Genomic DNA, 22,533 nt, shown 5'->3' with positions numbered 1-22,533 from the left:
TGAAGTTTGAACATTTGGAATCCATCATCGCCTTATCACCATTACCAAATCGTCGTCGTCGTCGTCGTCCGTTAAACCGTTTGTTGCTATTGCCATCTCGCTCTGACATTGGCCACGGGCAAATCCGACTCCGATTCCGACGATGACCCAAAAGGTTATCACCGGCGACTGACACGTTGTGGTTTCTTAAAACAATCGCTTATCACGCCGGCGGTAACACACTTGAGCCACTTTGTTCGGTTTATTTTCAACGTGTAAATTGAGTTTGTTTATGTATAATCGGACCGGGTAGACGCGCGAGGGATTATCAAGCGCGAATCGGATTTCCAAACGAAGATTACAACGACGATTCTTTGTCCTGCCACCATGTGCTCGGATTTCGCGCAGAATGTTTACAGACAGTTGTCGTCACTGGTTCTATTAGCTGAGCTTCAGCGTAATCTTGATTGGGAGTAGCGGAAAGGTACAGATCCGATTAGGACTTGGACTTGTTAACTCAACACGTTTTTTTAGCTAAATAAAACGGATCGTTTCTCTTCTTGGAACATTATAAATCAAGTGTATTGAACTCAACCTTGAGAGATATCACAAATTGTACATTATCACTTAATGATGACAGTACCAAATCAGCTTTTATTGGACTGCTGATTCAACCTAAAGTTTTGGACTTTGGTGTTCATATTAGGGTGGCCAATATCCCAATATAAAGTAAGAGAAAATGTACATGGAACTTGCCATTCAACAATGTCTGATTCCTAATTTACTGATCTCAATCTATAACGACAAGGAAAACAATTGGTCGGTGGTCACCCTGTGTAATGAGTAAAGCCCCAAACTAATAAAAACGATCGAAACGGATCATAAAGCGCTGATAAGATTGTCACCCCAAGCCCAGCGCGGTCGAGAGGCTTCGTTCCTGGGTATGCTGTTTTGCCATATACCACACTAATGACCGTCATCCAGAGCGCACTTAGTGTGAGTGTGAGCGGCTTATCAGTTGAACGGTAAACAGTTGGGATTTTCTCAACGATTTCCGGGCTTTGCGAAGGGCCTTCGTAGGAGTAGAAAATTGACCACTTTATTTGAATCCAGTTTTTGGGATACACATAGAAAACCAAACCAAACATTTAAAATATGGTGGTCAACGCAGAAAAATGCATCTTAATTTTTTTTCAATGGATTGGACTCGTACCTCCATTAAATTTTGAACCTGTTTGAAAAATATTTTCCCCGGCTTTTTTTGAGCTAATTTTGAATACATTGTTTAAATTTTTGCATTTTCAATCAAATGAGGCACCTTTAATCTCCTTACAAATTTTGAATTTTGGTACCACAGATCAGGAAAGGGCGTTATTTTTTTTTACATTCATTGATATCTTGCAAAAATAACCAACTTTCCCCGAATTCCGGAAATTGATTTATTTGTATTATTTTTTTTAGTTCAAACCAAAATCAAACTGTGACCAAAAAACCCACTTTGTGTCATTGGTTCACCCATACAAGTTTCCATCAGGGTATAATATGGTTGTATAGAAAAAAAAAGTTGTCCAAATTTAGTAAGCACAGCAACTTTTTAAGTTCCTTTTGGGGTCTTAAACAACTCCCTTTTCGACACCAAACTTTAAAAAATCGTTAAAAATCCAGTTTTTGATCGATTCCGGTTCTGTTGGTCACAAATGAAAACTCCATGAAGTTTGATACGTCGGATAATAGGGTTTCTCTCATATTCCGGGAGTATCCCCAAGGGGCCACCAGGAACCATTCCCAGAATGGAAAAAAAATGGATCAGCGAACAACGGCATGCCCCTAGATTGACATATCTTTCAATTCCATGAAGTTTGATATGTCGGATGATAGGGTTTATCTCGTATTCCGTGAGTGTCCCCAAGGGGCCACCAGGAACCATTTCTAAAATGACCAGAATGGGTCAGCGAACAACGGCATGACCGTAGATTGACATATATTTCAATTTCATGAAGTTTGTTATGTCGGATGATAGGGTTTATCTCATATTCCAAGAGTGTCCCCAAGGGACCACCGGTAACCGGTTCCAGATTGGTCAGGATGGCTCAACGAACAACGACATTACCAAAGATGGATATATCTTCAACAAAAAATTCAATTGGCCGTTCATCGGGTACCCGGGAACCAGTACCAGGTTACCTGGAAGTGGCTACTAACTAAGTTTTATCTATCAATTTCAACTATCATGAGAGTATTGGTATCACATAAACGTGAAAAACGGTAAAGCATAAAGCAACGGTTGAAATTTGCCGGAAATACAGGTCGTCAAAGTTGTGGTCTCAAAAAAGTACTTTTTGGGTTGTAGCCGTTTCTCGGTGGCCACAGTGACCAAGTCCGGCTTTCTAGGCCGTTTTCGGAAAAAGACGTCCTAAGCTTTCATTTGTGACCAAAAGAACCGGAATCGGTCAAAAACTGGATTTTTGACGATTTTTTAAAGTTTGGGGTCGAATAGGACCCCAATACCTTTAAAGTAACTTTTTTTATGGACGCTCCCCTAGAGGACGTCCGAGGTTTATTTGTTTTGTGAAATGTGTATTTATACTATAAATTTAATGTTATGGCAAATTTAATTTTCAGAAAGGCCGAAAGAGACCCCAATACCGTAGGAAGGTCAGAGAAGACGTTTTTGCGTGAAAAGATTTGTTTTCGCCAACTTCAACGATAAAAAGCGGTACTTAACCCTTTTTTTAATTAAATATACTTTATTGAATCTTTCTTATAATAATTACATTTGGTTTACATAATAAGTGGTCAGCTGTGACTCTTCAGCTTTAGTTTGCTTTTCGTGATTTAAACACTGTTTATTTTTATAACTTTAAAAGTATATGGGTCATTCCAGGTCAACTGAGTACACTTTTGGACCGATTTGGACCAAGCTTGAAGAGAACGTTCATCTATTGATAGTTAACAGAAATCCCATGTTTGGTGCTCTTTTTTGACGATTTTCAAAAAAAACTTTTAATTCTTTTAATCATAACTTTGCAAATACTTAAGCAAAAGACTTTCTACAGGTTGCATTTTATAAAAAAAATGTCTAAGGAATTTGATAAAAATAAAATTTTAACCCTTAAATGCCCACTCATATTATATTTTAACGTTTTAAGCATTAAAATTCAGTTTTGACCAATTCCAAATATTTTTATTTGTTTTATTTTGTCACCATCGTATTCCCCGTACAATTTTACATAGTAATCAATGTGGACCTCAAACTAAAAAGAACTATTGGTAAGATACAGCGATTTTACTGAAAAAAGTTTGATTTTACGCAGCACTCGGAAGTACATGGTGTACTTTTCAACAAAAAGGGATGAATCTCGCATAGTTCGGTTTTTATATGTGAGAAACTAATTTCGGATTTGAATTCATAGGACAGAGTGCAGCGCAAAATCAAACTTTTTCAGTAAAATCGCTGTAGTTAATTTTAGTTAGAGGTCTATATTGATTATTATGTAAAATTGTCCGGGGAACAAGATGGTGATAAAATAAAACAAATAAAAATATAAGGAATTGGTCAAAATGTAATTTTAATACTTAAAACGTTAAAATATAATATTTGGGTTAAAATTTCATTTTCATCGAATTTCTTGGGCAATTTTCTTTAAAATACAACTTGTAGAATGTCTTTTGCTCAAATAGTAGCAAAGTTATGATTAAAAGAAAAAAAAAGTTTTCTAGAAAATTGTCAAAAAGAGGGTGGTGCCAAAAATAGAGGGATGGTCCAATCGGCACCAAACTTGAGATTTCTGTTAACTATCAATAGATGAACCTCCAAGTTTGGTCCAAATCGGTGAAGGTCGAGTCCAAAAGTGTACTCAGTTGACCTGGAATGACCCATATGATTTATCATTTTTGTAACACTAGGTACAATGAGGGAAGAATGTAAAGAAAACATAACCTATTCAGATATAGCACATTTTTCCCTGAATTTCAAACATTTTTCTTGAATCTTCTGATCCAACATTTTTATTTCTGCTAATTCATGAACCTCACTTGATCTTGTCCAGCCAGGAACATTCAAAACCATTTTGAGTACCTTGTTTTGGACACGCTGGAGCTTCAAAATATGAGTTCTTGCGCAACATTCCGGTACTTAACCCTTAACCGATTTCGCTCAAAATTTTGACAGTTACTTATTATTGCTTGAGAAATCGAATCAAGGGGTATCCCTGAGGTCGTTTTTTTTATTGTCACCAAGGTCGGCAAGACTAAGGCTGGTACAAATATATTAGAAAGTGTTTGACTGTTCAAAAATCTTACCAAGGGAAGATATAGTGAAATGAATACGAATGAAAAAAGAACGGCATAAACTTTGAAAATAATTTGAGATTAATTTTTGAGGATTTCCAATATTTTCAACGCAATTAATAACGATGGTAATATTACATCTGGAAATGTATTTTTTTTTTGAGAATAATTACTCAGAAAAATAGTAGGTAATATTCAACCAAAAAAAATCCATCTTTTTTTACTGTGTATGAGAAGCTTTGAATGTAACAAAGTGGCTATCTCAACAAAATTTAACCACGAAGTGACGTTGTTTCATTAAAATTATGGAATCTTTCACGGACGAATTGTTCCTCGGAATGTAAATTTTCTATATTTATCACATTCTTCCAAAAATATCTTTCCCTAAAACGACAAACAATGTTGATAAGCAAGACAAAACGACTGGCGCAAAGAAAAAAAACTTATCAGCAGATGAATATTCTTGCAACGAAATAAAACAGCAAAAAACTTGCACCAAATTTCAAGAGAAACCAGTTTGCGCCAGTTAAATATCTTTCTTCCAACTCAACCAACGGCAACGGGCGTCATTCACGGACTCGGTTTCGGATTTGCGTAAAGCAAATAATGAAGCTATTCTCGGGCGCCGGTTTGAGCTGGTTTTGATTGACAAGACGATGTTGGCTGAGCAGTTGACAGGAGAGCAGCGCAGCCGCCGCCGGTGAATTAGCGTCATCAAATCGATTTAATTTGAGTCAATTACAAGAGTTGGGTGAAAAATAAATAAGATTGACAAAAACAAAAAAAAAATACTGAAAGTGGCAGAAATTATTGCTGCCGAATAATTTTAAATTCATAATTTAGTGACCACCCTAAAAAACCTGAAAAAGAAACGCAACACCAAAAAACAGTTGATGATGTTTTTTGAGAAATGCGTACTAATTGAAAGTTGTTATTTTTAGCGATGTTGCGAATTTGTCGCTTACGTTATCGTTGGCGTATGTGATTTTTTTTAACTTTATTTCACGCGGAGTCGCGCCAACACGGCGGGGGTGTGTTTTGAACAGTCCGACGTTTACTACAGTAGCAAGTGCTTGAAAAAGTGTGACGTCTAATGGGAAAGGGTGGCACCGAAGCACTGAAAGTGCTTTGCTAATACAAGAGAGGATTAATTATGGTTAGTATCTCTTCTATTAGTACATCAACAAGAGATTAGATTGCACATGTATGATTTCATGTATTCGAACGATTACAAATTACTTGTCCTATTGAGCGGTTATCTAAGGGAAGAGTAATTATTTTCTATTTGTTTTTTCTATGTTTCGACAAAATATTAAAAGTTGCTATCTCTTCAAGATTGATTATTCAAAAACCGATGGTGGACATTATTTTTCAGAGCAGAAAATCTTACAAATATTAAACTGGGTTTGTACATAGACACCGTTGGCAACTGGATACACCCCCTTTTGAGATATGAGAAATAGTCCCCCTTTCAACCGATACTCACGTGTAGGTGACGTTGAGCGTGTTGAACACCTTCGACAGGTCCGTATCGATTTCCACCTGGGACGAGTTGTACCGGCTGGTCAGCTGCAGCGGCTTCTGTGCGTACCGGATCAGTTCGGTGCTCGGCATATTCCCTCCCCTCGTGGCACTCTGCGGCCGCAGCGGAACGATCGCATTCATGCTCGTTGGCATCATGGCCGTGGCCAGCGACGACGACGACGACGCCGAGGACGACGGCGAGTCCATGTGTGAGTCCACGAGCCGCTTGGAAATGATGTTCGAGATGACCGTGTCGACGATGGCCGGCTTGACGTCCTCGACCACGACCTGCATGCCCAGATCGTCGTCGTCTTCGTCCTCGGGCCCTTCCGCCTCAAAGTGCGACACCATAAACTGACCCGAGTGGATCGTTTCGCCGGTGAACCGCCTCCGATCTTCGCTCAAGCTTCTTCCACCGAGGCCACTTCCACCGGCGCCAGCCATCCCATATCCAGTGGCACCACTTCGCTCCATCCTGGTCGTACGTCCCGGTGTCATTGCCTGGACAGAGCGCGTACGCACACAAAACAAACACGTTTTGCTACCCTTGTTACTTTGTACACTTGCTGATCTACAGGTTCATTCAGAGAACCACACTATCACACACCACCAGAGAAAGAAGAGCACACAATCACACACACGCGAAACCAAACTCGCAAGTCACTGTTGATCAATATAGACTGCGAGCAGGAGCAACAGCAAGGAATTATTTCACACTATGAGCTAGAAGATATCACAACTGATCCATATCACGGGCGCTGCTGCGGTGCGAAGGATGCTGTTGAATAAAAAAAGGTTGAGAACAAAAAAACCGGATTAGAAGTAATATGACATGTAAAATAATTAAATATAACACTTTTTTTTCGAAATATTGAACATTGAACAATGGTCCAAATAGAAACAGGGTCCTAAAGCACAACCGGCATCTGGGGCGAATTGGGACATCTGTTTTAGCCTAGTTACAGCACAATATTTGGATATTTTTTATTGGTTTTGGATAGAACAAATACAGATTACTAAATATAGTACATCGATTATTAAATTTCAAGCTGTATTCCCTATTCGCCCCAGATGCACTATGGGCCATCTCCATACAAACAGGCGGCCAAATTATTTTTTTGCTTTTTAAATGTTTTTTCATAAAAATTTGAGTAATTGTATGGTATTGAAATGATATACGTCCAGTTTTATGACTTTTCATGTCTTTCAATAGTTGATTGTTTATAATAAATAGTCTATTCATACATTTGCAAATGCAACAGAATTGCGTATATATTGTATTGCAAGTTTATATTTTTAAATTATGGATAAGCTAATACATCCCCACTTTAAGGACACAACCCCTCCCTCCTATTTCTTTCACCCCCCCTCCTCCTCCTCTAACAAAATTTTGTTAAGCGTAATAAATTCATTTTAAGTCAAATATTTATTATTTACTGCTGTGTGTTTCTTTTTGTGAGTCCATGTCATATAACTTGAGACCCCCCCCCCCTTCCTCCACCCTTATGGGCAAAATTGCGAAAATTTTAATTGTTAAAATCAAATAACAGAAAAATTAATTTTATTCAAAATTACTAACTAATCCTAATGTTCTTGTTCATGAAAATTCATTTGATGTCAGAAACTCTTCAGGATATGTTAAGGTAGGTACTTTTTATGATGTTTTGTACTAACCAACATAGAACTTAGATGTGGATCAGTTTCATAGATTGATCACAGCAGACATGCATCGGCACTAAGAGCTCTTCTTAAAGGAACTCAGCTATTTCTGTTTGGCATTTAAGTTTAAAGTAATGTTGTTCTTGTTGCCAGTCAAAAACGTCTTGTTTTTAGCATGAATAATGTGTAGAAAACATTGGTTCATTGGAAAAACCGACGTCAGGTATATTTTCATGTGATTGTTCTCATAAGCTCTCAAGAAGAACGTCTTAAAAGATCTTTGAGTGCACTTAACGGTTCTTACCCTATATCTCACTTGGTTTATAATATAGCCTCTCAAATATAAGGTTCAATTGTACGCATTTCCGTGATCTGAACCACAACGTAACGTTTACACTCCCTTCTTATAATTCCTGTTGATAAATCCGATGTTCAGGTAAATTAAAAATATCACTAATATTTGGAATTTATTCTATAGGGATTCATCCATTAATCACGTAGACATTTTTTTTAAATCTCAGCTCCCTCCCCTTCTCATGGTCAATTGTCCATAAAAAAAACTTTTTTGGATGGAGCGTGGACAATTGCCAACCCCGTACAATCGAACCATATATTTCGATGCCTCTGTGCTCTTGTACTAAGCTTACTGGTTTTCCTATCTAGATAGCATAAGAGAGCACAGATGCATCGATTTGTTATTTGTTTATTTGTATCCATGGAAACACAGCAAACGTGCATCGATTGGTTTAAATGCAAAATGCTCTAAATATGAGTTATTTGCTAAAAGTAATTCATTGATTTAGCACGTAGTGTGCCATGAGAAAACAACACCAGGTGGCCCTTAGTATTGAAGGATGAACCAATCATGTTTAAAAACAGATGCGATACAGCCGCACTTTAAATTAGGCTTAAATTATCCTTAATATTGTATACCAATGATGATTAATATCAACATTTTCAAATATTCAATATTCTTTCTTCACAAAAACTGGAATATCTCAGCTCAGAGTTGATGAAACTTCAAAGTTGCTTAGACGAAAATCTTCGGCGGAAAATTTCCTACAAGATGCATGTATTCTCACATATGAGGAAATTTTTGTGTTCAATACCGAGGGAAAAGATTGAAAAAAAGTAAAGCAAAAACTCGTATTTTTCGACATAAAAGCTACCGGGAAAGTGAAAACAAGGGTTTAAAAGGCCAAATCGATACATTAACTTGTTTATTGGACCACAGACCATCATTTAATGGTATAGGCTATTTGAAATTTAAAAATTTTCCATTTTTCTAAGCAGATTTTGTGAAATTGTCGAAAAAACTGACTTTTTTCAAAAAAATGCCCAGGGAACGTGGTAAACAATTTTTCCGAAAGTTTTTATGTATGAGAGAGTTGTTTCCAACATGATTTTCTATCATTTGAGAACTGAGCACATTGAATTCCTCGACTTCGTGTTTTTTTTGGACACGCTAATGTAACCCCTTAAGCGTTAAAGTTAACCTCTATTTTATATTTGTTTTTCATTAGCTTTTTTGTTGTTTAAAGTTAGATTATAATTTTTGTTTGTCAAACTTTGTCAAAAATAATAAAAATCATTTGACTCACCATATTTTTTATGTGACCCACAATTTATTAGGATATTATTTCTCAAACAGTCTTTTTCATTTTCAAAAAGACAAAAATAGTGAAAATTATCTTACATTTAAATTGAATTGAGAGAAAATATTTTTAAATTTAACAAAAATTAACAAAATCATTCAAGAGTTACAAAACAATGTTTAAAAAAGTGTGCTTGGGTTTCCCGACTCTTCTCAACTTTTAAGCAATAAATCAAAAATTCCCGACGTTTACCCGATTTTTTGTGGATTTTTACAATTCCAGACATTTTTCCGATTTTCCCGATTTCCCGACTTGAGTGGCCACCACGCCAAATGTATTTTATTCAATGCAAAAATGTGAAACAACTTGAATAAAATAAATGTGATCGCTTTAATGATAAAACGAAAAGTACAACAAGGATGAGGTGCATTTAGCCATACCAGTTAACATGTAAAAGAATGTTCAATAAAGATATATTTAATTTAAATAGAAAACAGATTAATCAATTTAACCCTCTAATTTTTGTTAGTGCTCAAGACTCGTTGAGATTTCCCAAAAAAAAAGTATTTCCCGTTTCCCGGGAAATTTGAAAATTTCCCGAGCATTCCGGAAATTCAAGCGTTATATGATTTTATTCGATTCAATTTACTGATCATATTTTTATTTCTCAACATAATAATTTACGAAGCATTCATAACATTAAATGTTATGCTTATTTTTGCCTGCTGAACAACTATGTATTAGATTCGTGGGGTATTTGAAACAAATGAAATAGAGACGATTCAAATCAAGCAAAACTTGAAAACAACAGATAACGATCAACCGGTTGCAATTTTCTAATAACGTGTTTCATTCCTTTAAGTCCACGTGACTCACAAAACAAATTAATCAACATTTAATTTATAACTAAGACGTACCACACACTGATTCGTAGCGGGCTCATCCACCAGGCTTAGCACGCAGAGACACCACCACCGTCGTCGTCACAGGTACTTTCCGGAATTTCCAATATTTTCCTTCCGCACTTTGCCCCGTTTCGATGACCAAACCTGACCCGCGGCGATGCCTCAATTCTACGATAACAAAACGCGAGACGATAAAATCGTGGACACACAACAACGGGCTTGCTAGTATGCTAGTAAACGAGAGAACCGACAGAAAAACAACAAAGCAGCAGCACAAAATTGCGTGATTTTGGGGGTCCTCGCGCTTAACGACTGCACATACAGGTCAGGATGAAGGTGATGTATCCAAAGGAGGACCTTCTGGCCATGTCTCCGGAGTCTTTGAAGAGCAACACTATTTCCAAAACCTTTTTTTCCGCACACCGACGAGTAAAAGTTGTTTTCGCGTTAAATTTTCCTTTCAAGCACGGCGAGCGAGCAGCTTGCGACAAATTTCTCTCACTTTCCAAGCACGGATAGGGCGGCGCGGGCGGGGAGGAGTACAGGTTCCGCAGCTATTTATAGCCGATTCCTGGCCACTCGCGACGTGCAGCGTAACCTTGAAAGTTTGTTGTCGAAGCTGGAGCTGCTCCGAGTTGCTTTCCCCAAAGGGCCTGACTACCGATGATGGCCGCGCAAACTGATGACGTTATATCACTTCTCTTGCCAGATTGGCCACACAATCTTCTTTCCCCTTGCGCTTCTCCTCGCGTCTCTGTTCCGAGGACAAGCTTCAAAATAACCTCAGAATTGCTGCTCACTCACACACTTGGACAACGGTTCGTTTCTCTTGCTTGGCCACCAGCGGGCCCTTTTTCGACTTTGAGCCCTGGGACCGACCTGGGATTCCTCCGCGCAAACGATTACTTCAACCAATCCTCCAGCGAGGCAAGAATGCCCCAAGATGGTTCCCCTTCGGAGCGCACTGATAAGAGCCACCAACACCACCAGCGCAATTCAGTCTCGATCAATCCACAAACTCCGGAATCGTTTACGGAATTTCACCACCCAAAACCCAACGTCACGCAATCGCCCGACAACGGAATTCCTACGCACTATCCGTAGCGATTGACACCCGAGGGGGGTACTCTACCGTATGGACCGATATTGACCGCGACCACGACACACGGGCAGGAGCAGCAGGAACAGCGCACTTGGAACTGACTTCGAACTCGAGCTGACACGACGTACAGCGAGAGGAAGGAAAAAAAAGTCGTTTTGGATGGTGGCGAGAGCAAAACAACATCCAGCCAAGGGCGAGCGAAACGTCAACGGCAGTGACATGACAGCAGAGGGGAATTTTAATGGGGTGGCTAAAAGGAAATTTTATAACTGGGAACGACGGATAGATGGCGTCGCTGTTGTTTTACTTCAAAGAAATTTTATTCAGTTTTGTTTGATTTTCTAGAAAGCAAACAATAAATAATGAAATTGATGGACTTGTTTGCCGCAGAACTACTTTAGTTGAATAAATATTTAGTAAAAAATGGAATGAGTCTGAATTTCCTATGAATCCTACAAAAACTTACAAAAGAACGGAAAAAGAAAGCTGAATTTCTCGCGAAGGTAAAATTTCATAGGTTCCACAGCTATTTATTGCCAATTCCTGGTAGCGTAACCTTGAAATTTGTTGTCTGCGTGATCCCACTTTGTGAATAACAACAACAAAAGTTGCAACATTCGATTTGGTTATTTGTTAATTTTGTATTTTAGTATTTTAGTATTTTAGTATTTTAGTATTTTTGTATTTTTGTATTTTTGTATTTTTGTATTTTTGTATTTTTGTATTTTTGTATTTTTGTATTTTTGTATTTTTGTATTTTTGTATTTTTGTATTTTTGTATTTTTGTATTTTTGTATTTTTGTATTTTTGTATTTTTGTATTTTTGTATTTTTGTATTTTTGTATTTTTGTATTTTTGTATTTTTGTATTTTTGTATTTTTGTATTTTGTATTTTTGTATTTTTGTATTTTGTATTTTTGTATTTTTGTATTTTTGTATTTTGTATTTTTGTATTTTGTATTTTTGTATTTTTGTATTTTTGTATTTTTGTATTTTTATTTTTATTTTTGTATTTTTGTATTTTTGTATTTTTGTATTTTTGTATTTATGTATTTGTATTTTTGTATTTTGTATTTTTGTATTTTTGTATTTTTGTATTTTTGTATTTTGTATTTTGTATTTTTGTATTTTTGTATTTTTGTATTTTTGTATTTTTGTATTTTTGTATTTTTGTATTTTTGTATTTTTTTTGTATTTTGTATTTTGTATTTTTGTATTTTTGTATTTTATTTTTGTTTGTATTTTTGTATTTTTGTATTTTTGTATTTTTGTATTTTGTATTTTTGTATTTTGTATTTTTGTATTTTTATATTTTGTATTTTTGTATTTTGTATTTTTATTTTTGTATTTTTGTATTTTTGTATTTTTGTATTTTTGTATTTTTGTATTTTTGTATTTTTGTATTTTTGTATTTTTGTATTTTTGTATTTTTGTATTTTTGTATTTTTGTATTTATGTATTTATGTATTTTTGTATTTTTGTATTTTGTATTTTTGTATTTTTGTATTTCAATATTTATTATTTTAATATTTATTATGAATTATTGATCTCAGTTGAAAGGTTTTAAAAATTTCTGAATTGCAATTGTATCATCCTGGAGCAGAACTGGTAAAATCTAATAAACACCAATTAAATTATTTATTTTTTTGTATTTTAACATTTTTTTTATTTTACTAATTCTTAAGATTTTTTCAAGGCGTCCTATACGATATGGAATTCCGTATGATTATAAAATTTTTGCTCTTAAGGTGAAGCTGTTGATCATTTTCGAAGAAAATTGATCATCACTATAAAATATTCTGTATTAAATTTTATTTAACGAATTTCAGCACCAAAAGGAATCAGCATGTGCCGGTTGTTGCCGTCTTGAAGCCACTGAAGGAATTTTTGGTCTTAATCAATTGTGCTTCAAAATTTATATAATTTTGTGGCACAGTCGTTGACGTCCTAGTTGGCAATCATTGATTAATGACGATTTCCATAACTTTACAAGGAATGGGATAATCGTTACCAAAAGGAATAAGCATGTGTAGGGCACTATTCTAAACAACCTGTAGAAGGAATTTTGTCAAAATATGGAAAGCGACGCAAAATTTATAACTTTGAACGAAAATCATGACAATGGTGGAAGTCTTCAGAACAAAAATGAAGCAGTTTATGTTTTTCTTCTCGAAGTTTTTCTTTCGGAGCAATAACGCCATCTATATTTGGTATGCTAAAAAACTGTTATACGATAATCAAACTATGGCCTCACCTTTTTTGTAGCCGTCTTTGACAAAACTGTGACTGTCAAAATTTTCATAACATATGTTTACATCTCGATATCCTCTGTGGAAAGTTGGCGCGCGTTTTGCAAAAGAATCGATTTTATTAATTTACGTGCCTCGATCAACGTTTAACTCCTATTTTTGACTACTTTTGTACCTTATTAGTGTAACAGTGTCGGAACCAGTATGGAACTAGTCAATTCTCCCCCAGTTTACCACACCAGCAGCGCCCAAAAGGCTCGCTCCAAATTGGCAGCCCACCGATTCAAGTATGGCTCCCCGAAGCTGGTGGACGCCATGCGCGAGGTCAGTCCATGTCCTTCAAACCCCCATCTCTTCCCCACTAACCATCCCGCTCTCCACCTAGAAATGCCGCATCCGGATCAAGGAAGCCCGCAACGAGCACCTGTTCCAGAAGCGCAACATCATCCAGGAGGAGAAGGAACTGCTTGAAACCATCGTCCGGCAGGAACTTTCCGAGCTGGAGCAGGACATCCAGCTGCAGGAGCTCATCTTCCGGGAGCTGATCGCCGACGCGGACGAGTGGCTGTTTGCCGAGTACGAAAAATCCGAGAACTACCAGATTGACGAGTACGGCCAGGAGGAAGTTTTCTGTCCGGTTTGCCAGCGGGCCGGGCTGAAGGCGGTAAAGGTGGTCGGGATTGTGCGCTGTGAGTGTGGCGTCCAGTTGCGACTGCCGGAGGGCGCCGGGCAGATGGAACAGTTTGGAAGGTTGCTGCGGGACACGGTCGAAGGGCACGGTTCTCGGTGTGAGAGCGATTTGCAGTTTTTCGTGGAACCGGGAAGTGACGATTGTGGAGTGCTTAGTGCGTTCTGTCCGGGCTGTGACTATTACAAGAATTTGACCAACTGATAGGATGGTGATTGTGTGACTCATTTTGTTTAATTGATACGTTTGTTTGCCCAGTTGAAACTACAATATCTTTATATTATTTATTTGTAAGCAAATTCAGTGCTAGCGTTAATAAATTTATGTTCCTGTGTAAAAATATTTCATAGAATGTTGAACTGGTAATTGCTGTGTCGGTATTCGAAAAATATTTCACAGAGTTACTCTGGGATTATTTCCTTTTATGGTGCTTTCTTGGTATTTTTTTTTATTTTCCTTTTGTTCCAACTCAAAATATTCAAAAATTTAAAATAAACAAAAATCATAAATTAAAAACTAAAGTTCAGTTATTCAAATATTCAAAACATTGAAAATAAAAAAAACAGAAATCCAAAAATTTAGAAAATTTAAAGTTTAAATATCAAGCTTCAAAAGATTATAAATAGATAGAAATATTTGAAAATTATAAAAGTTAAAAACTCAATTTCTTTAATTTAACATTTAAATTCCTAAATTATTAACTTCTTAACTTCTTAAATTCAATTCTTTCTTAAATTCTCAAATTCTCAAATTCTTAAATTCTGAAGTTCTGAAATTCTTAAATTCTTAAATTCTTAAATTCTTAAATTCTTAAATTCTTAAATTCTGAAATTCTGAAATTCTGAAATTCTGAAATTCTGAAATTCTGAAATTCTGAAATTTTTAAATTCTTAAATTCTTAAATTCTTAAATTCTTAAATTCTTAAATTCTTAAATTCTTAAATTCTTAAATTCTTAAATTCTTAAATTCTTAAATTCTTAAATTCTTAAATTCTTAAATTCTTAAATTCATAAATTCTTAAATTCTTAAATTCTTCAATTCTTAAATTCTTAAATTCTTAAATTCTTAAATTCTTAAATTCTTAAATTCTTAAATTCTTAAATTCTTAAATTCTTAAATTCTTAAATTCTTAAATTCTTAAATTCTTAAATTCTTAAATTCTTAAATTCTTAAATTCTTAAATTCTTAAATTCTTAAATTCTTAAATTCTTAAATTCTTAAATTCTTAAATTCTTAAATTCTTAAATTCTTAAATTCTTAAATTCTTAAATTCTTAAATTCTTAAATTCTTAAATTCTTAAATTCTTAAATTCTTAAATTCTTAAATTCTTAAATTCTTAAATTCTTAAATTCTTAAATTCTTAAATTCTTAAATTCTTAAGTTCTTAAATTCTTAAATTCTTAAATTCTTAAATTCTTAAATTCTTAAATTCTTAAATTCTTAAATTCTTAAATTCTTAAATTCTTAAATTCTTAAACTCTGAAATTCTGAAATTCTTAAATTCTTCAATTCATAAATTCTTAAATTCTTAAATTCTTAAATTCTTAAATTCTTAAATTCTTAAATTCCTTAATTCTTAAATCCTTCAATTCTTAAATTCTTCTTGAAAAATATTTGCAACGGCCTTAATGCTTTTGAATTTTAAAAATTTTGAAATCATTAATTTATTACTTTTATATTTGTTTTTAAATTTTCCAAAATATTTTTTTTTAATTTTTATTTTTTGTGTATTATCTAGAATAAAATTTCAAAAGGTCCTATCTGCATAGGAAACCCATGAGGGATACACTCAAACCCCGATGGTTTGACACCAACTGTTGTCAAACGAACGGGGTCACGTTTTAGTTTGACACCCCTTTTACACGGAGTTCACACACACCACGAAACGTTTGTTTTGATAGTGTGCGTGAGCGCTGTGTAAAAAGTGACAGTTCGTCACTTTTTAGTTTGACTTTGACCAACCAACGGGGTACAAACTAAAAAAGTGTCAAACGAAAAAGTGACCAACCACCGGGGGTTGAGTGTAGTTTTTTTTTAAATTTAATCTTGATTTTTATTTGAAATATAATTTCATTTAATTTCTTTTTTTTTTTTAATTTCTTGTTTAATAGGTTTTTTATTTCTCTATTTTGAAATTGAAATTTAAAAATGTATGAATTTTGAAATGACTTTTAATCGTGTTTTTTTTTTACCGTTGTCATACAAATCAAACTTTGAGGCCCTTCTTGACAGATAGCATTCTACATGACGTTCCAAGGGGACCATAGTTGTTCCATCGTAAAATGTTGTCTTGTTTTTTTTTTTGCATTGCAATGAAGAAAAAGTGATGAGGAATCAAGTGAGGAATGGTCTCGGGAATGGTCAAACGTGTTTTTTACCGTTGATTTGAAAATTGTCACAGGTCAGTAAGATCCTATTCATAATATTTAAAATTATTTATATGTTTGCAATTTTCAGTCGTACTTAAATAAGCAAATCCAAATTAATTGATTTTTCATCAAAACATATTGCAAACAAGCACCGCTCCAAGAAAAGTCAAACGCCACTTCCCGTTTTTGTTCCTTTTCAGCTGCGTACCGCTCAAGAAACATCTTTTTGTGACCCTTTCCTTAACCATTTCTTGGGTGTTTTTTTATTTAGAGTTTTGGGTTCCAAATTGAATTTGATTTAAATTTTTCATTTACCACATAAAGAATATTTCTCTGGGTGTTTTAATAAAATATAAAACCAATGCTCACCTTTTTCTACTCACCACCTTGCTCCCGTATAACAGTTTCCCGCTGTCAAAACTCCTCACCTTCGCAATCTGTCAAAATGTTTGTAAACGTTTAGAGCCGTCGTCTCCGTCGTGTTTTCGTTTGCCGAGTTTGGGTTTCGCAAATTGCAAGGAATTTTCAGATTTTTTATCGTTCCGGAACCATCTTCCGGCAATGGGTTCCTCCAAGAAGCACAAGAAGGAATCGAAGAAGCACAAGCGTCGCTCGCGGAGCCGTTCGCCGCACGAGAAACGCCGCAGCCGTTCGTACGCCGAGGAGCACGAATTTGTGGTGGAGGATGGGGAGGAGGAGGAGCAGCAGCAGGTCGTGGAAGATAATGGCCACCGGAGGGAGAAGGACCGGTACGAGGGGGAGGAAAAGGTGAGCCGCCACAAGAAGCACAAGAAGGACCGCGACCGGCATCACCACAGTAAGAAGCGGAGGGTGAGGGAGGAGGATGGGGAGGGGTTGGAGGTTGAAGTTGGTGGGAGTAGCAGCCGGAAGAAGCGACATCGGACCAAGGAGTATGTAGAGGTTGCGGATGATAGCAGCGATAGTAAGTAAAATTTTTGTGCGTGATTCTGTGGGGAAATTAACGGTTTACTTTCTTTTAGGTTCGGATTGCGTGGAAGTTCCGGTTGATGAGGATATTCCGGTTCCACCGCCGCCAATTATGCGTCGCTATCCGACGCCGGAACCGGCGCCAGCGTTCGCTGGCCGACGGTCGTCTCCGTCGCCACCACCGAGGGTGGCCGCTCCAAGCCATCGAAGGCGGTCACCTTCTCCGCCGAGGGTTGCTGCTCCGTCGAGCAGGAAACGATCTCCGTCGCCACCGAGGGTGGCTCCGCCAAGTCGTAGAAGGTCGCCGTCGCCACCAAGGGTGGCCCCTCCCAGTCGTCGGAGGTCACCTTCGCCGCAGCGCAATACCCGCCGCAGGTCACCGCCACCACAGCCGGAGCAGCGAAAACGGACTCCGTCGCCGATTCCGGAGAATGGCGCCGGTGATTGCCTGTCGGTTGAGGAAACCAACAAGCTGCGTGCCAAGCTGGGCTTGAAACCGCTGGAGGTCGGTCCGTCGGATGCGGCCAAGGAGAGTAGCAGCAGCAGCCGGAAGCCGGACGAAGACGCCCCGAGGAATGAGCGAACCGGAGCCAGTTACGAAAAGATCAAGGACGATTGGGGCGAATTCTACCACAAACCCGCGACTAACCTGAAGGAAAAGACCAAGGAGGAGAAAATTCGGGAAAAGCTAAAGGAGAGGAAGGAGAAGCGGGCTGTTGAAGAAAAGCTGAAACGTCTGCAAACGCTCGGCGAGGACGAAGACATGGACGACGTCAAGAATTGGGTCAGCCGGAGCAGGGACAAGGATCGGCTTAAGAAGGAAGCCGACGAGCGCGCCAAACTGCTGGACCAAATGGACGAAGAGTTTGGCGTGGGCGACCTCGTTGACCAGGAAGTGCGTCAAACGCGGAAGAATGCCTACAAGGATCGCGATCTGCGGGGACTGCGCGTTGAGCACGACGTGGAAGAGTTTAAGGAAGGTCGGCAGGTGATTCTGACGCTGAAGGATGCGGACGTGTTGGACGAAGAGGCGGGCGACACGCTGGTCAACGTGAACATGATGGACGACGAGCGGTACAAGAAGAACGTTGAAAACAGGAAGCAAAACCCGAACCATTACGGCTACAACGTGTACGACGAGGAGGTGGACGAGTTCGGGATGGTTAAGGAGAGGGATATTCTTGGCAAATACAACGACGAGCTGGGCGAGCGCAAAAAGTCCAGCTTCACGATCGGCTCGAACGCGGAGCACGAAGCGGCCGAGAAGCGCCGCCAGCTGGAGATTCGCGCCAAACTGCAGAACAAAAAGCTCGACTCGCTCAACACCGTGCCGCTGGCGCTTGCTTCCGAATACTTTAACGAAACCGAAATTGCCTCGTTTAAAAAGCCAAAGAAGAAGGTGCGCAAAATCCGCCAAAAGCTGCGCGCCGACGATCTGCTGGCCTCGGTTCCGGAGGCAGCTTCCAGTGCGGATCTGGGCTCGCGAGCGAATCGACGCGGTGGAGAGCCCCCTCCGACGAAGAGTGAGATCCGGAACGTAAAGCGACGGGACATTCTGATTACGGACGACACTCCGACGTTTGACGACGATTTGAGCGGGGTGCGCGTTGACGAGGACGATGAAGACTTGCAGGCGGTTCTGTCGAAGGCTCGCAGGTTGAAGCAGAAGGAGGCAATCATTTCCAAGGCACTGCCGTTCGATCCGGACCAGATCAAGCACGAGATCAAGCCGGAAGCGGACTCCGAGGACGAGAGCGGAACGTTCGACACGCGAACTCGCGACGGAGCGATGCTGCTGAACGCGACGGCCGAATTCTGCAGGACGCTGGGCGATATCCCGACGTACGGATTGGCCGGCAATCGCGACGAAGACGTCAACGAGATGATGGACTTTGAGCAGGAGCACGAGGAGCGCGAACCAGACTACCAGGAACCGGGCGGAAGCTCGTGGAACTACGTCAACACCGAGCGTGAGCAGGAAGAGCAAGCCCGGTCCGGCCAGGTCCCCGTTGAGGACGTTGCCATCCTGGACGAAGAACCGGACGTGGCCTCGAGCGTCGCCGGCGCCCTCAAACTCGCCAACTCCAAGGGCTACCTCGAGAAGGAAGAGTCCAACCGGCCGAGCAACGCGCGCTTCGCCCACCTCCAGGCCCAGAACTACTCGATCGAGGACAAGAACTACGGCGACGAGGACAAGTACTCGCGGCGTGACCGCTTCTCCGGGCCGATCAGCGACTTCCGCGAAAAGGAAACGTTCAAGCCGAACGTCAAGCTCGAGTACATCGACGACAGTGGCCACCTGCTGACGCCGAAGGAGGCGTTCCGCTACCTGTCACACAAGTTCCACGGCAAGGGCCCCGGCAAGAACAAGGTCGAGAAGCGGCTCAAGAAGAGCGAGCAGGAGGGGGTGAGTCCAACAAGAACCCTTAAATTGCTCAAACAAATTCTAATTCCTTTTTTTTCAATCTCATTCCAGCTGATGAAGAAGATGAGCTCGACGGACACGCCGCTCGGCACGCTCAACATGCTGCAGGCCAAGCAGAAGGAAACGCAGTCGCCCTTTATCGTGCTGTCCGGCAAGCAGAACACGAGCATCGTCAAGCATAAGCGCTGAGAAGGGGGTCGAGAAAGTCATAGTGTGTGTGTGTGAAAAAGTAATCAATTGAACCTAAACTATTTAGTGCTAGCTGATAAGTGGGCGCGCAGCCGACTGCTTGTAGCTCTTTTGCGCGGAATAAAGATTTATTTGCAGGTAGATCAAACTTAGTGTGTTTCAATGTTAACTTTTTATTTATGGTTGTGGATGTGGTTTTGATTTGCAGGCAGGTGGATGGTTACGTTCCCCTTTGGTTGCCGATGACAAGGGTCTCCGAAAGTGGTAAGTGTTGTATGAATATAATTTAAGCGCATAATCTTTCCAGCAGGGATGGAATAATCGCAAAAAAAAAATCAATTTCGCTTGCGAACTTACTTCACCTGCGAAAGAGAGAGGAGGCAAATCACGCAAAAGAAAATCGCTCCCGAAATTCTCCAAGAAAATCAATCTGCTGATGATTTTTTGTGAGTTTCCTTGTCAGCACCACTTAATAATAGAGTTATCTAAGACCGATCTCACGCACACTAGCACGCCATTTGTTTTGCTATAGATTGTTGTTATAGATAACTCTATATTTATTTCAATTTGTTTATAGAGTTATCTAAGCCCGCTCTCACGCACACTAGCACGCCATTTGTTTTGCTGGCCGGTACAAAATTTAACCTCAATCTTTTTCGTGTACGTACACGCAATACATGCGCACGTAGATAACTCTATACACATTGCCCATCAACAAAATGTGACAGGTAGTTTTTTGACGTGTGACGTTACACTTGCAAGTGTAGTAGTGAAAAAGATGTTCCGCCGAATAATCAAGATGATGATTTTTTTTCGAATCTTTTTACCGATCTTTCGTTCGCGAGAGAGAAGAGCCATGCTCCCTTCGGATGTTTTCTCTTGATGAACGTCCAGAGGTTTTCTTTTGATGGTGATTATGCCATCGCTGCTTTCCAGCGTAATTAGCTAGAAATCCACTGGATAATTCGACGGTAACATTTCAAAAGGCATCATGTACATTTTGACACTTTCTGGGTTATTGCATATTCTAAAAGTACTCCTAATAAGCTATCTCTCCACCAAAAATGAGCAAAAGTTACTTCAGTAAAGTCTGTTTAATCATGATTTTAAATAAAGTAACATAAACTAAATCTCTGCCATCAGCAGTCCCTGTTTATATCAAGGGAATGGTGGAAAGAGAGGAATCATAAATCCGTATAAATAATTTCAAGATTTTTCAGGTGTAAACCGAAAACGCGATCAAAAATTAAAGTGGAAGAATAAGGCTTTTAACTGCTTATTTAATTGTCGGTGTACAGGACGCCGCACTGTTTAATCATTTTCTGACTTCCATTCAATTTTGCAGTCCAAACCCAGTCATTGAATTGGAAAAATAAAATTCTTTTTCAAATTTTCTTTTCTTGATTTGTGTGCACCTACGTCGAAGACCAAGATTGTTTACTTTTTGCTCTTTGGTCTGACAGTCTTGGTCTGACAGATTTGGTCTGTCAGCTTTATCATGGATTTTGGTCTGGTCTAGGCGAGGGATAGGACACAGCACCTTCCTGGTTTATATAGCCCTGTCAACCTGTCAAACAAAAGACTACATAAACCTCGTGACGAAAAAAAAAAGCATCATGAACAAAGCGCCATGTAGGGGAGAGTGGGGAGACTTGATCCCCGGGGAGACTTGATCCCAAGCCTGTATCTCGTCAGCATGTGGGTAAAACAATTTGCTTTGTTCTAGAAAGTTGTGCGAAATTGACTAAAACTCATTGTAGAAAACAAAGAAAAAAATTAAAAAATGTTTGGATTGAGTTACACACATTTTTCTAAGAAGTGCTGCAAAAAACTTCCAAGAGATCTTTTTTCTTTGTTTTGATAAGTATAGAAAACACTCAAAAATTATTCAAAAAAATATTTTTTATGCATGAATTGTTTGATAAACATATCAACTCCAAAACCCTTACGCATTTGACGTTAAATTTATCGTCATACTATTTTTACAATCAATTGTTTAAAAAAGTGCGTTAAGGGAGACTTGATCCCTGCATTTTTACAGTCACTGGAATCAGCCCCAAGATTAAAAAATTTGGCTGGGTTTTCGTACATAGTTTCCTTTAGTATAGTTGTACATAACTAACTGCAGTTTGAACCATTTTTCAAAAGTTTTGTAAACAAAACTACCAGCTTTTGTAAACATGCTCAATTTAGGTCTAAAAAGAAAATTTTAAGTTTTTAAATATTTTACATGCTAAACTTGTTATATTTTGAACACAAACGTACAGGTTTAATGTGAAATTGCTGTATCTTATAGAAAATTAAAAGTTTGGATGAATAAAAAACATTTTGCTTAAGATTTCTTCAAAATGTTGAAAGGGGGATCAAATTACCCCCAACATTTAGAAAATGCCGGTTTAAAATATTTTTTTAAAAAGCTTGGCTTTATTCGAAGAGTTTGTCTGATGAAATACCCTTATCAGCCAAACATAGTTGAATGTTTAAGCTTTCAATTCATGCAAAAAGATCATAGTTTTGTGAGAAATTGACAGAGTTATGTGCGATACAAAAAAAGGGGATCAAGTCTCCCTACTCTCCCCTACATTCGGCGAAGAAAAACGAATCATAAC

The 22,533-nt window shown here is 38.3% G+C and overlaps 3 protein-coding genes across 4 annotated transcripts in view; 2 read left to right on the top strand and 1 right to left on the bottom strand.

The window, feature by feature from the left end:
• LOC6041514 (mediator of RNA polymerase II transcription subunit 12) overlaps positions 1-11,233 on the bottom strand; it is a 53,591-nt gene extending 42,358 nt beyond the window's left edge. Inside the window, 2 exon segments of the mRNA XM_038251126.1 lie at positions 5,756-6,571; positions 9,965-11,233. Coding sequence (XP_038107054.1) covers positions 5,756-6,291 — 536 coding nt within the window. The 5' untranslated portion in view covers positions 6,292-6,571; positions 9,965-11,233.
• A 2,121-nt stretch (positions 11,234-13,354) lies between these two features.
• On the top strand, positions 13,355-14,343 carry LOC6041516 (RIP-like protein). The gene is made up of 2 exons (XM_001850714.2): positions 13,355-13,627; positions 13,689-14,343. The coding sequence occupies exons 1-2, from the start codon at positions 13,508-13,510 to the stop codon at positions 14,193-14,195; spliced, it is 627 nt and encodes a 208-aa protein (XP_001850766.1). The 5' UTR covers positions 13,355-13,507; the 3' UTR covers positions 14,196-14,343.
• Positions 14,344-16,794: 2,451 nt separating this feature from the next.
• On the top strand, positions 16,795-20,214 carry LOC6041517 (U4/U6.U5 tri-snRNP-associated protein 1). 2 transcript variants are annotated; one of them, XR_005277377.1, is made up of 4 exons: positions 16,795-17,305; positions 17,364-19,717; positions 19,787-20,062; positions 20,133-20,214. XR_005277377.1 is itself a non-coding variant. In XM_038255178.1 (3 exons), exons 1-3 carry the CDS (start codon positions 16,924-16,926, stop codon positions 19,922-19,924), a joined length of 2,874 nt encoding a protein of 957 aa, XP_038111106.1. In that variant the 5' UTR covers positions 16,795-16,923; the 3' UTR covers positions 19,925-20,067. The 2 variants fall into 2 exon arrangements, 1 of the variants encoding a protein (XP_038111106.1); XM_038255178.1 differs by lacking the exon at positions 20,133-20,214 and having other exon boundaries at positions 19,787-20,067.
• Positions 20,215-22,533: the final 2,319 nt, after the last annotated feature.

Source organism: Culex quinquefasciatus, chromosome 2, assembly GCF_015732765.1.
Source record: "Culex quinquefasciatus strain JHB chromosome 2, VPISU_Cqui_1.0_pri_paternal, whole genome shotgun sequence".
Lineage (NCBI taxonomy): Eukaryota > Metazoa > Arthropoda > Insecta > Diptera > Culicidae > Culex > Culex quinquefasciatus.
This window is presented reverse-complemented; position numbering and strand designations above follow the sequence as displayed.